The sequence below is a fragment of the Aotus nancymaae genome, unplaced genomic scaffold (genome assembly GCF_030222135.1).
Source record: "Aotus nancymaae isolate 86718 unplaced genomic scaffold, 86718_ANA_hifiasm-v0.15.2.pri h1tg000010l, whole genome shotgun sequence".
Taxonomy (NCBI): domain Eukaryota; kingdom Metazoa; phylum Chordata; class Mammalia; order Primates; family Aotidae; genus Aotus; species Aotus nancymaae.
Window position 1 is genome coordinate 66,783,493 of NW_026988421.1, and position 12,691 is coordinate 66,796,183.

The following is a 12,691-nucleotide window of genomic DNA, read 5'->3' on the forward strand; positions in this document are numbered from 1 at the left end:
GTACCAGCTTTTTACTTTTCTCACTATGAGGAAGCACAGAAAGTTTTTCATAGCCAAAAATGCATTTATAAGGCCATAATAAACACTCAAATCAATAATTGTAGGGAAAGGAAGAGGATGCTGTCCTCATTCATTTGTCCTTCAGGATAGAAGGATATTCACTTGTATTGATGTTTTGTTTGGTTTTTCAAGACTTTGAAAATAAAGTTTAACATAACATATATAGAGAAAAATATAGATCATAATTATACAGCTTGATGAATTTTCACAAAAGGAACAAATCCGTATAACTAATATCCAGATTTTTAAAAAAAGAACATTTATATTAGAACTGGGGTTTTTTGTTTGTTTGTTTTGTTTTGTTTTGTTTTGTTTTGAGACAGAGTCTCGCTCTGTTGCCCAGGCTGGAGTGCAGTGGCACAGTCGGCTCACTGCAACCTCTTCCTCCTGGGTTCAAGTGATTCCCCTGCCTCAGCTTCCCAAGTAGCTGGGATTACAGGCACCTACCACCACACTCAGCTAATTTTTTGTATTTTTAGTAGAGATGGGGTTTTACCGTGTTGGCCAGGCGGGTCTCGAACCTCCTGACCTTGTGATCTGCCCGCCTCGGCCTCCCAAAGTGGTAGGATTACAGGCATAAGCCACTGCATCCAGCCCGAGTAGGCTTTTTAATTAAGTTATAACAAATGCTGTGGAAAGCCATTTGTAAAATGTCTTTCTGTAAAAATGTTTGGTTATTAACTTTTCTTCTGCCGTTGGAGTCATATGCATAAAATTATTAGTATGTTAATCTATTGAAAATCATTCATTATTGAATAATTTTTGTTCCTTTTACTGTAGAAGCCAATAGGATAGTGTAAGTACTCTTTCTGGGGGGGGTGTGTGTGTGTGTATGTTTTTTTTTTTTGAGACAAGATCTCCCTGTTGCTCAGGCTGGAGTGCAGTGGCACACTGCAGCTTTGACCTCCCAGACTCAAGTGATCCTCCCATTTCAGCCTACCAGGTAGCTAGGACTACAGGTTATGCCCAAGCTAACTTTTTTTTTTTTTTTTTTTTTTTTTTTTAGAGATAGGGACTTGCTGTGTTGCCAAGACTGATCTCGAACTCCTGGGCTTAATAATCCTCCCAACTCAGCCTCTCAAAGTGCTGGGATTATAGGCATGAGCCACTGCACCTGGCCTTTTTCTGGTATATTTGTGTGTGTTTATCTTTGAAGAAATTGTTAGGACACACTGAAGCTTTTGTTTTGTTTTCCTGTTTTCTCTTGACAGGCAGCGGAGGAGGAAATGGCAGGTCCTAATCAACTCTGCATTCGCCGCTGGACTACCAAGCATGTAGCTGTGTGGCTGAAGGATGAAGGCTTTTTTGAATATGTGGACATTTTATGCAATAAGCACCGACTTGATGGAATCACATTGCTAACATTGACTGAATATGATCTGCGGTCTCCTCCCCTGGAAATCAAAGTCTTGGGGGACATTAAAAGGTTAATGCTGTCAGTCCGAAAATTGCAGAAGATACATATTGATGTTTTGGAAGAGATGGGCTACAACAGTGACAGTCCCATGGGTTCCATGACCCCTTTCATCAGTGCTCTTCAGAGTACAGACTGGCTCTGTAATGGGGAGCTTTCCCATGACTGTGACGGACCCATCACTGACTTGAATTCTGATCAGTATCAGTACATGAATGGTAAAAACAAACATTCTGTTCGAAGATTGGACCCAGAGTACTGGAAGACTATACTGAGTTGTATATATGTTTTTATAGTATTTGGATTTACATCTTTCATTATGGTTATAGTCCATGAGCGAGTGCCTGACATGCAGACCTATCCACCACTCCCAGATATATTCTTAGACAGGTAAGTTTTGTTTCTAGTTGCTAAGTTTGTAGGAGGTTGTTACAAAAACAGCAGTGATGATATATTTATGATAATTATATTGTTTCTTATTGTGGTAGACGTATACTTTCCATTTGCTTTATCTGGGGGTATAAAAAGATATGCTTTGAAATCACCTTTTTCACTTAAGAGTAAGTTAGGTCTTCAGCCTAGGTGAGTGAGGAAAAACCACTGCTTCATTTTTTAAAATTTAATTTAATTGTATTTTATTTTCTATTTTGAGACATCTCACATTGCACTATCATCCAGGCTGGAATGCAGTGGCACAACCATGGCTCACTGCAGCTTCAGCCTGTTGTGCTTAAGCAATCCTCCCACCTCAGCCTCCCAGGTAACTGGGACTATAGACATGTGCCACCACGTCCAGCTAATTTTTAAGTTTTTTATAGAGATAGAGTCCCAATGTGTTGCCCTGGCTGGTCTTGAACTCCTGGGCTCAAGCGATCCTCCTGCGGTAGCCTCTCAAAATGTTGGAATTACAGGCATGAGCCATCATGCCTGGACTGCTTTATTTATTTTTGTATAGTTATAGCTCCTTGGGTACTTTAGATTTTAAAAGGGTATCCTGGATGATGTTTGTAATAAATGGAACTTGGTTGCCTTTTTTTTTTTAAATGAAGAATAGAGTTCTGCTGTTTCAAAAATACTGATGGTGTCATATCATCAAATGAATTGGAACTATCACAAAGAATACAAATGGATTCAATGATAGCATGCTGTTTTTATTAAATACTCAATACATAAAAAAAAAATACAGTATATGTGTAACATATGAAAAATAAGAATAGAATAGGCCGGGCATGGTGGCTCATGCCTGTAATCCCAGTACTTTGGGAAGCCCAGGTGGGAGGATTGCTTGAGTCCAGGAGTTCAAGACCAGCCTGCAAGTTCAAGACTTGCAACATACCAACACCCCCATCTCTCCAAAACATTAAAAATTAGCCAGGCATGGTGACACATGCCTGTAGTCCTAACTATTCAGAAGGCCAAGGTGGGAGGATCACTTGAGCCTAAGAGGTCAAGGTTACAGTGAGCTATAGTTGCACCAGTCCACTCCAGCCAGGGCAACAGAGTGAGTCCCTGCCTGTCTCCAATAATAATAATGATAATAATAATAAAGTAAACAAGTACTCAGAACTGTCTTCACATTTTTTATTTTTAAATCTTTATAAAATTTATAGTACTTTCCTTTTTGTTTGTTTTTGGTTTTGTTTTCATTCTTTAGATGGAGTCTCACTCTGTTGCCCAGGCTGGAGTACAGTGGTACAATCTCATCTCCCTGCAACCTCTACCTCCCTGGTTCAAGCAATTCTCCTGCCTCAGCCTCCCAGGTAGCTGGGATTACAGGCACTCATCCCCATGCCTGGCTAATTTTTGCATATTTAGTAGAGATGGGGTTTCACCATGTTGGTCAGGCTGGTCTCAAACTCCTGACCTCTAGTGATCCACTCACCTTGGCCTCCCAAAGTGCTGGAATTACAGGCATGAGGCACTGCGCCTGGCCCTTGTTTTTGTTTTTAATTTTATTTGTTTTTTGGTGTTTGGTTTTTGAGACAGCATTTCACTCTGTTGCCAGGCTAGAGTGCAGTGGCATGATCTCTGCTCACTGCAACCTCCACTTTCCGGGTTCAAGCTATTCTCCTACCTCAGCCTCCCAAGTAGCTGGGACTACAGGCACCCGCCACCAAGCCTGGCTAATTTATTTTTAGTAGAGCTGGGGTTTCATCATATTGGCCAGGCTGGTCTCAAACTCCTGACCTCGTGATCCGCCCTCTTTGCCCTCCCGAAGTGCTGGGATTACAAGCATGAGCCACCGCGCCCAGCCCCTGGGTTGTTTTTTATAAAACATTTTGCCCTTCTAATAAATAAAAAAAAAAAAAAAACATTTTGCCCTTCTAAAGGTGCCTTGGCCGGGTATGGTGGCTCACACCTGTAATCCCAGCACTTTGGGAAGCCAAGGCGGTTGAGATCACCTGAGATCAGGAGTTCGAGATCAGGAGTTCGAGACCAGCCTGGCCAACATGGTCAAACCCCATCTCTACTAAAAATACAAAAAGTAGCCAGGCGTGGTGGTGCATGCCTGTAATCCCAGCTACTCAGGAGGGTAAGGCAGGAGGCCAAGGTTGAACCTGGGAGGCAGAGGTTGCAGTGAGCCAAGATCGCACCATCACACTCCAGCCTGGGTGTCAGAGCAAGACTCTATCTTAAAAAATAAATAAAATAAAAGTGCATTGTAGTATATGTATTTGAAAATGAAATGAATTTAAAATGTCCATGTTCCTATGCCAGAATAATGTATACGTCACATTTTGCTCCCTATCAAACCCCAACTAAAACTGTAGTAAAGAGGTTTTTTTTGTTGTTGTTTTGAAACAGAGTACAGGCTGGTGTGCAGTGGCGCAATCTCGCCTCACTGCAACCTCCACCTCCTGGTTTCAAGCGATTCTCCTGCCTCAGCCTCCCAAGTAGCTAGGATTACAGACATGTGCCACCACACCCAGCTAATTTTTTTGTGTGTGTTTTTAGCAGAGACAGGGTTTTACTGTGTTGGCCAGGCTGGTCTCGAACTCCTGACCTCAAATGATCCACCCACCTCGGCCTCCCAAAGTGCTGGGATTACAGGTGTGAGCCACCATGCCCGGCAAACAAACTATAGTAAAGAGTTTTTTGTTTTTGTTTTTTAAGTAAGCCCACAGGATGGAGTGGATAAAATAGGAGAAAACAGCCATACATTTTTGGAAGTTGGAAGACAGATGAATGAGCAGCAATTGGCAAACTCAAAATTAACCTAATTATAAAATTTGAGCAATGGGGAAAACTGAGAACCAACCCAATTTATATTGCAGATTTCTCAAGGCTCTGGATACTGGAGGTGAAGGAGTGATACTAAAGTAAGGAGAACTTATTGAAAGCTGGTTAAGAAGTTGTTATATCCCTGTATCTCTTCTCCTGTTCTATACCATTTTTCCAAATGTAAACTGAAGATCCCAAGGAAGTAAAGAAGAATCATGTGGCTGTCTGGGGAAAATAGCACTTTTAGGCAAAGGAAACAGCTGGGTGCAAAAATCTGAACTGAGATTGTGCCTGGCAGGCTTAAGGAATAACCAATGAGAGATGAGAAGAGCAGATCTGAGAGGAGCCAAGAAGCCAGATTGTATAAGGACTTGAGGACCACTGTAAGGACTTCAGCTTTCGTTCTAAATGAAAAGAGAAGCCACTAGAAAGTACTAAGGAGGAGAGCTGAGGGATCTAACTTCTATTTTAAAAGGTCATTCTAGTTGTTGTATTGGGAATACCTGGGGGTGTGGGTGGGGAACTGGAGATCATTTAAGAATTTATTAAATTCATCTAGACAGACCTGTCGGTGGCTCACACCTGTAATCTCAGCACTGTGGGAGACTGAGGCAGGCAGATCACAAGGTTAAGAGATCGAGACCAACCTGGCCAACATGGTAAAACCCTGTCCCTACTAAAAATACAAAAATTAGCCGGAGTGGTGGCAGGCACCTATAATCCAGCTACTTGGGAGGCTGAGGCAGGAGAATCGCTTGAACCTGGGAGGCGGAGGTGGCAGTGAGCTGAGATTGCGCCGTTGCACTCCATCCTGGGCGACAGAGCAAGACTCTGTCTAAAAAAAAAAAAATTCATCTAGACAAAGAAGATGTTAGATTGGATGAGAACGGTGGTAGAGATAGTATGAAAGAGTCAAATTCTATATGTATTTTGAAATTAGAGCTAATGGAATTTGCCGATGAATTTGGATTTGATGAATTAAGAGAAAGAGAGAAGTCAAATATTATTCCAAGGTTTGGGTTTTGTTTCGTTTTGTTTTTGAGACAGGGTCGCACTCTGTTCTCCAGGCTAGAGTTTAGTGGTACAGTAACAGATCACTGTAACCTCAAATTCCTAGGCTCAAGTGATCTCCTGCCTTAGCCTCCTAAATCACTAGGACACAGGTGTGTGCCGCCACAACTGTCTGATTTTAAATCTTTTATAGAAATGGGGTTTTGCTATGTTGCTTCGGCTGGTCTCAGACTTTTGGCCTCAAGTGATCCTCCCATCTTGGCCTCCCAAAGCACTGGGATTGTAGGCATGAGCTACCACCCCCAGCCTATTCCAAGATTTTTAACTTAAGCATCTGTAAAGATGGGGTTGCCATTTACGGAGATGGGAAAACTGTGAAAGGAGCTGACCTGGAGGGAAAATTAAGGGTTTGGTTTTCGACATGTCGGGTTTAAGATACATTTTATAGCAAAATCAGATGTCAAGTAAGGATGGAAGTATGAGCAGAACTTCAGAGAGATTGGGAGAGAAAGAGAGAGAGAAAGAGAGATCTAGGCTAAGTTTTGGGAATGGGCAGAGAGAATAGTATGCTGGAAGCCAAGCAAAAAAAAAAAGTATTTTAAGAAGTTAGGAACAATTGACTGTATCAAATGCTGCTGAGAGAACAAGTAAGATGAGGATAGTTGACCATTGGCTTTAGCAACATGTTGGTCATCAGTGACTATGACAAGAGTTAATAAGGGCAAAATGGGTTATAATGGTTTCAGGAGAGAATGTGAGTTGTATTGGAATTTACATGAAGGTACTCCACAAATATGAAACAACATGAGCGCAATAGTATTTATGTGACATTATCTGTAATAATTATAAGCATTGTAAATAATCTAAATGCTTACCCATGGGAAGCTGGTTGAATAGACTATCATACATCTATACAGTGGAATAGTATTTAATCATAGAAAAGAATGAAGACAATTTCTATGAACTGATACAAAATGATTTACAGGAAAAACTCAGCAACAATAGCACCATGAACACACAGATCATGATTTTAAAATACTATTCCCAGGTCAGGTACGGTGACTCACTTCTGTAATCCCAGCATTTTGGGAGGCCCAGGTGGGAGGATTGCTTGAGTCCAGGAGTTCTAGCCCAGCCTGGACAACATAGTGAAATTCAGTCTCTACAAAAAATTAAAAGTTAGCTAGGTGTGGTGGTGTATGCCTGTAGCTACTTCAGAGGCTGAGTCAGGAGGATCACTTGAGCCCAAGAGATCAAGGCTGTAGTGAGCTGTGATCATGCCACTGCCCTCCAGCCTGGGCAACAAAACGAGACCCTTTGTTTGTCTTAGTAAGTAAGTAAACAGATAAATACATACCATTCCTCACAAAAATGGACCAGACCAGGGCTGGGATCAAATAAACAAAAAATAGTGGGGTGAGAGGGGAAGTTCTTCAAGAACAATATGGGCAAAATAAATGTGGATGGCATGACTATTCTGGTGTATTCAGGCAAGTCATCAGTAGATGCTAAAATCTAATAGGTGAAAGGCCACTGAGGGGGAGCTTATTCACATGATCTGAAAGTCTCATCTCACATATTACTTAATATGTGACAGAGGGAATGAGTATCTTTACAATGGCAAGATCTGGAACGCATCATCTTAACCAAATGATCAAGTGTAGCATCACGGTGAGACAAACTGACATTATGTGCATTGGATGTGATGTCCACAGCATCACCTCTGTAATAATCTTGTCCAAAAACAAAAAAGTTTAACCTATATCTAATCATGAAGAAACAATCAGATAAATCAAGAACATGGAATATTCTACAAGACAGCTGACATGGACTCTAAAAATGTCAGTGTCATGGCAGGCAAAAGCCAGGGGGAATTGTAAGGGAAATTGAAGAGACAACCAAGAGCAGCATGAACTTTAGTTAGATCCTATATCAAGAAAACAAAAATACTGCTATAAAAGACATTTTGGGGACAATTAGGAAAACTGAAATACGGACTGCCTATTAAATAATGATATTAAATCAGTGTTACAGTTTCGTAAGTGTGATAATGTATTGGATTATGAGGAGGATATCCTTGTTCCTAGAGAAACAACGTGGGGAAGTGTCATAATGTCTGCAACTTACTTCGGGAAGGAGTTCAGCCTCCCCCAAAAGAGTTTGTGTGTCTAGAGGGGTTTGTTTGTTTTTGCTTTTTTGATTGGCTGTATTATATAGCATGTTTGTTGTATTAATAATAAGAAAGACTCAATTTTGGGAGGGGTACAATGTTAGCACAGTGTCCTTGAGTAGATGAAAAGGAATGGGACCTTATGGCTGGGAGAGGCTGACCTTAGGCTCTTCAGTTGTTCCTTCATAACAGAGGGGAAGGTAGAAAATAGGAAAACAGGTGGAAGGGTGCCATGTGTAAAGATGGGGCACAAGGAAGTGCTCTCCTGATTATTTTTATTTCCTCTGCATAAAGATAGTGAGAATGGAGAGGAGGATGGAAGTTTGAGGAGGAAGGATGAGATGTATAAAATAAGCCATCTAATAGAGTAGGAGAGTGAAGAGACTAGTATAATGCAGTAGCAGTACTTAATGGTCTCCTTGAGGTTAGCAGTCATGTTGGCATTGCATGTTTTTACCAGTCTCATTCAACAACAGATACAGGTGTGGAATAGGTGGAGAACTGTATTTAAGCAGGGTTGAGTTTTGCTAGGCAGTATGATGAAGGGAAAAGTGGGAAGGGAGTGGTTATAATAGGGACCATGGACTCATGTGGCTAAGGAAGGAAGTAAAGGATATGAGGTAGATGAAAAAATAATAAACAAAAAACAAGCAAAAAAAAAAAAAAAGCATAGTAGGAGAGAGAGCAGGAAATAGTCCAGCAGAACAATGAGGCTTTTATTGTTTTAAAGTATACAGGTCAGGTGCGGTGGCTCATGCCTGTAATCCCAGCACCTTGGGAGGCCGAGGCAGGTGGATCACCTGAGGTCAGGAGTGATTCATCCATACCATAGCATGTATCAGCACTACCTTCCTTTTTATTACCAAATAATATTCCATTCTATGGATGTACTCATTTTGTTTATCCATTTATCAGTTGATAGGTGTTTGTGTTGTTTCTGCTTTTTGTCTATTATTAGTAATGCTGCTACAGATATTCATATGCAAAGTTTTATATAGACATATATTTTCTTTTTTTCTTTTTTTTAAAGATGGAGTCTCTCTCTGTCACCCAGACTGAAGTGCAGTGGCGCAATCTCAACTCACCGCAACCTTCGTCTCCTGGGTCAAACAATTCTCATGCCTCAGCTTCTTGAGTAGCTGGGATTACATGTGCATACCATCATGCCCAGCTAATTTTTGCATTTTTAGTAGAGATGGGGTTTTACCATGTTGACCAGGCTGGTCTCAAACCCCTGATCTCAAGAGAGACACCCACCTCGGCCTCCCAAAATACTAGGATTACAGGTGTGAGCCATGATGCCCGGCAGGGCATATATTATCAATTTGCAGTGAGGATTTCAAACCAAATTTTACCTAACTCTTTTTACCTACTATGCCACTCACTATAAAACTCCATGGTCTTAAACATCTAAACTTTATTCTTAGGAGAATAGTAGCAGATACTGTCAGTGTTCCTTCTATATCCTCTCATATCTCTTTTCCATTTCTTGCACATAGATACTCCCAACATCCAGCAGCTATGTCTCTGTTGGAGGGCTGCTCTTGGGCTGCTGGAGCACACTTTGCCTGCTTGAAGAGAAAGCCAAAAAGTACTTGGAAATTTACTTCCCACCAGCAGCTGTCCTTAATCAGTGACTCCTTTCTCTTTGTCCTAATTGGGACAACATTTAGATGGGACCTACACTGTCCCAAATTCCCCATAGGCCTGAGCCAATGTTGCCCTTTCCTGAGTTTTCCACAGGGCTTTGCTTGATGTCTCACCCTTGCTTTGCTTCCTTGCCTTCTAATCTCATATCCCACTACCCTGTGGGTTTTCTTGGAGAACATTTCCCTGTAATTGACTTTCACACCGATGTTTGTTTCAGGGTCTGCTTCTGAAGCTTATTTTACACAAATCCAAGATGTTCAGCACATAGAAACAGAAAATGAGAAGGAGATAGAAATGCTTCTAGAGGCAGGCCCACCTACAACAGTGAGAAGTGAGAGCTGATAACCATAATAGCAAGGGAGGAAACAGAAGCACTATAAAAAGCAAACATAATGGAAAAACCACATCAATCTGGGGCTTAACTGCCCTTCATTTCTCAGTAGTCTCCGAGGTCATTGCCATATACAGTGTAATAATCAGTGTTCATAGTGATGACTCTGAATTACTAAAGAAAATTAAATTCTATCCAGAAAAAAAGGCACATCCATGTATAATGCATTTTAAAAGCTTGGCTCAAAAATAATCTGAGGGATTGAATACACATTTGACAAGTTCCTCACAACAGTCCACTAAAATGACAATAAAAGAGTGAAGAAACTGTATAATATAATCACATGAAAGCAAAAACTGTGCTAATAATGAAAGTTTGGGAAGTAGAAAGCTAAGTACCTGTTGTGAAGTTGGGGATGGAAGGTGGCAGTGCCCAAGAGGTAAGTTTAAAGTACCAAGCATCACTCAAGGCCTGGTACAGATAGGAGCTAAACAGGGGATAATTGGTTATAAATCTACTTAAGCCTGGGCAACATGGTGAAACTCCATCTCCATCTCCAAAAAATACAAAAATTAACCAGGCATAGTGGAGTGTGCCTGTAGTCCCAGCTACTTGGGAGTCTGAGGTGGGAGGATGGCTCGATCCCAGGAGGCGGAGGTTGTAGTTAGCCAAGATTGTGCCACTGCAATCTCAGCTAACTGGGCAACAGAGTGAGACCCTGTCTCAAAAAAAAAAAAAAAAAAATCTACTTAAGCTGTTAGACATGCTCTACTCTGACAGAAGACTAGTGGTCTGTTCTCCAGCTGAATGTGAGGCACTGTAGACTTAGGGATACCATGTCCAGATGAGAACAAAGGTGCTGTTTTCAAAAGGATTTATTAAAAGTCTGTATACCAATCACAGAGATGTCTAGCTCTTTTCCTTAAGTAGCCAGACTTATTACCTATCTCTTCTCTCACCCAACCCCAGTCTTCTAAGAAGGACAAGATTCCTTTCCTTAGAAAACCTAGAGAAAAACACTGTGAATAACTGGTTGGGTGTTATTTTTCTTTCTTTCTTTCTTTCTTTCTTTGAGATGGTGTCTCACTCTTGTTGCCCAGGCTGGAGTGCTGTGGCACAATCTCACCTCACCTGCAACCTCCACCTCCTTGGTTCAAGCGATTCTCCTGCCTCAGTCTCCCAAGTAGCTGGGATTATAGGCGTCCACCACCATGCCCAGCCAATTTTTGTATTTTTAGTAAAGATGGGATTTCACCACATTGGCCAGGCTGGTCTCAAAACTCCTGACCTCAGGTGATCCACCCCCCTCAGCCTCCCAAAGTGCTGGGATTACAGGTGTGAGCCACCACACCCAGCTTGGGATATCCTTATTTAGTCAACCAGACCTCCATGCACTCACTCTCAGTGAAACCCACAACTTGACAAAGCTCAGTCTATGCCCACAGAATATCTCATTATCTTTTTTAGTACTTTATGGTCAAATATGAATGGTCAGTCAAGAAACCAGACTTCTGAGAAAAATATTAAGCAAACAGAAAAAAAAAGTAAATTAGAAAACACAAAATAGGGAACAGGCGAACACTTCAAAAAAACAACTTTCGTATTTTCATGAGAAATAAGAGATGTTGCATTCTACGTGATGGTAACGAGAGGCCAAAAGAAAATTCAGAGAAAAAGAGCTTTTGGAAAATAAATGAAAGTAGAGGTTTAAAATCCAGCAGGGTCTGGGCACAGTGGCTCATACCTGTAATCCTAGCACTTTGGGAGGCTGAGGCAGCCAGATCCTCTGAAGTCAGGAGTTCAAGACCCACCTGGCCAACATGGTAAAACCGTGTATCTACTAAAAATGTAAAAGTTAGCCAGGTGTGGTGGCAGGTACCTGTAATCCCAGCTACTCAGAAGGCTGAGGCCGGGAGAGTTGCTTAAACCCGAGAGGCGAAAGTTGCAATGAGCCAAGATCACACCACCAGACTCCAGCCTGGGCAACAGAGCAAGACTGTCTCAGAAAAAATACAATTCAGCAGGATTGGCTGGGCACCATGGCTCACACCTGGAATCCCAGCACTTTGGGAGGCCAAGGCTAGTAGATAACTTGAGGTCAGGAGTTCGAGACCAGGCTGGCCAACATGGTGAAACCCCATCTCTACTAAAAGTATAAAAATTAGCTGGGCATGGTGGCAGGCACCTGTAATCACAGCTACTGAGGAGGCTGAGGCAAGAGAATCACTTGAACACGGAAGGTGGAGGTTGCAGTGAGCTGAGATCACGCCACTGCACTCCAGCCTGGGCAACAAGAGCGAAACTCCGTCTCAAAAACAAAAAAGAAAGAAACAGGTTCTGATAGGTGGGGGTACTTTATGACACAGATTTTTTCCTCCCAGTTTCTCTAAATATCATCTTCTGAAAGAGATAAAAGTTATATAAAGCCAATTTTAAGGTCATTATTAAAAGAGCACCTTACTGAAAAGGGTGACATCATTCGCATCCATACTTCTTCAATTCAAAATCATTTTGTTCTGTTCCAGCGTTCCTAGAATCCCATGGGCCTTTGCCATGACGGAAGTATGTGGCATGATTCTGTGCTATATTTGGCTCCTGGTTCTTCTTCTTCACAAGCACAGGTACCTCATTACTCCATTAAAAGATTGAACATGTTTTGGCTCTTGTATCAAGGTCATAAAACCTTATCTTTCTCTTTGCAGTTTGCTTGTTAATTTTCTTCTATGGTAATTGTGACATAGTTATTAACAAAGGAAAATGTTTTGAGTTTGATGAGTAAGAGTCAGCCTAAGATAATATCTACATATTTAATAATATCCTGAATGCATTTTGC

At 41.4% G+C, this 12,691-nt stretch overlaps 1 protein-coding gene across 3 annotated transcripts in view; it reads left to right on the forward strand.

The window, feature by feature from the left end:
• Positions 1–12,691, forward strand: part of SAMD8 (sterile alpha motif domain containing 8) — a 64,286-nt gene that overhangs the window by 33,783 nt on the left and 17,812 nt on the right. For 2 of the 3 annotated variants that reach the window (XM_012466296.3, XM_012466295.2), the window contains exons 2-3: positions 1,272–1,864; positions 12,384–12,479. In XM_012466296.3, coding sequence (XP_012321719.1) covers positions 1,287–1,864; positions 12,384–12,479 — 674 coding nt within the window. In that variant the 5' untranslated portion in view covers positions 1,272–1,286. The remainder of the gene's footprint in view (positions 1–1,271; positions 1,865–12,383; positions 12,480–12,691) is intronic. The other variant, XM_064374348.1, reaches the window with a different exon arrangement.